Here is a 1728-nt window from a genome sequence, read left to right as displayed (position 1 = left end):
CACAGACGACACCAAAGCCGAGGTATTCGAGTTTAGTTTGAGGAGGATGATGCCAACGGCCATCTTGGCGACTTCAAAGAGCTTCTTGAAATGAACTTCTTGTCCGAGGTCGGTAATATAAACAACTTCATCGGCGTGTAGTTGAGTTAATCGATACCACACCGCCGTCACATCAGTACTATCATAGCCGTAACCTCCATCACTCTTCACTACCATCATTGGCACCTGATAATTCTAATAATAACAAATCGAATTATCAATTATAATATTCACATCATCAACATCAGTGAAGATGCACTTGGCGCCGTTTGATTCGACCACAAGTCCCTCCTTTTCCAACTTCTCAACGATTGGTCCGATCATTTCGTTGTAAAAGCTCTCCCCCTGCTCCTTCAAGCCTTCAATGCCGAGGCGGCTGTAGACCTGATGATGGCGGCCTCGAGGCGTTGGCCTCTCAGTGGCTTTTATTACCTCCTCAAAACTCTTCCTCGAAATATCACAACAAATCTGCCAAGCCTTCCGAGCGTATTCATCACCCGATTGAAGGGCGACAACTTCTTCTTGGGAACGTTTCTTGAAGTCGGGTTCCTCATCGAAACTAAAAGATATTATTAAAGTAACCCCAAAAGGTCCGGACTATACCGCTTCTTAGCCGCTTTATAAAAGGATTGAAGATCAGAGACTTCGGGGGTGTGGTTGAGGAAGTCGGGATAAGCGTCCTTCATGTGTTCAATCAACATACCAAATTGAGTACCCCAATCGCCGACATGATTAATACGTTGAACCTGTGAGTCGATTGATGATCGATTAATAATATTATTGCATACATCATTGCCGGAGTATTCGAGTATTCGACTGACGGTCTCTCCAAGAATAGTACTCCTCAGATGCCCAACGTGCATCTCCTTTGCGATGTTCGGACTCGACATGTCCACAATAACTTTCCTCGGCGCCTCCTTATTGGGTAAATCCAATTTAATTTTACCGTCTTTGCATTCACCGAGTACCTGAGGGCTCCTCCCAATATGTTATAGTGTTTTCTACTACACTCGATGTCAATTGTTTGGCGATCCAACCAGAGGAAAGTTTAACCGTCACGAAACCCGCGGGGGCGACGGTGGCACTTTCGAACTCTTCGGGAGATTCTAAAGAGGAACACGTCTGACGTCGGACGAATGGTGACGGCCGCCGACCTTCCATTAAATTGGATTTGATCTTCTCTCCGATTTGTTTTGGAATCTTCATCCCATCAGGAAGATCCGATTTAAACTTCTTCGCCAACCCCATCGCGTTGTTGCATTGATAATCCCCAAATTTAGGATTGGCTGTAGCGACCATCGGGTCCGGACAAGAGGCCTGTCGGTAGTCATTGGATGCCGATTTGGATTATATTATTACCTGTAGCGTCGAAGGCATCGTAGACCTCAAGGCCTTACCAAAGGCCTCATGAACTTGACTGGAGACCGGCTTCATCGATAACAAGGATAGAACGAGGAAAACTGAGCAGCGATTTCGTTGCAATCCTTCCAATACAGTACCACTTGGACGACTGATGGCAGGTTACGAAAGACCCACGTATTAAGCGCTCGCCGACGTAATCTATTACTACGCGAAGCCTTGAGCCGGAGTGCTATGCCTTCTACAACCGTCAACGACACTCTGTCATGCCCATCTCCTCAGTTGTAGGACCTACAATGTAGAATTTTGCTTTGACGTCTCTGCTTAGTG

At 46.2% G+C, this 1728-nt stretch overlaps 1 protein-coding gene across 1 annotated transcript; it reads right to left on the bottom strand.

Moving 5' to 3' along the window:
* Positions 1-12: 12 nt before the first annotated feature.
* Pmar_PMAR002597 (arginyl-tRNA synthetase, putative) lies at positions 13-1473 on the bottom strand (the record flags this gene model as incomplete). The annotated part of the gene is made up of 7 exons (XM_002768414.1): positions 13-225; positions 274-423; positions 472-598; positions 643-940; positions 1008-1145; positions 1194-1356; positions 1399-1473. Coding segments are annotated over 7 exons (1164 nt in total), but the record flags the coding sequence as incomplete, so codon positions are not given.
* Between the last annotated feature and the right edge of the window lie 255 nt (positions 1474-1728).

Source organism: Perkinsus marinus (genome assembly GCF_000006405.1).
Source record: "Perkinsus marinus ATCC 50983 genomic scaffold scf_1104296968378, whole genome shotgun sequence".
NCBI classification, from domain to species: Eukaryota; Perkinsozoa; order Perkinsida; family Perkinsidae; genus Perkinsus; species Perkinsus marinus.
Note: the sequence above shows the minus strand (reverse complement) of the source record. Positions and strands in the feature narration are given on the sequence as shown.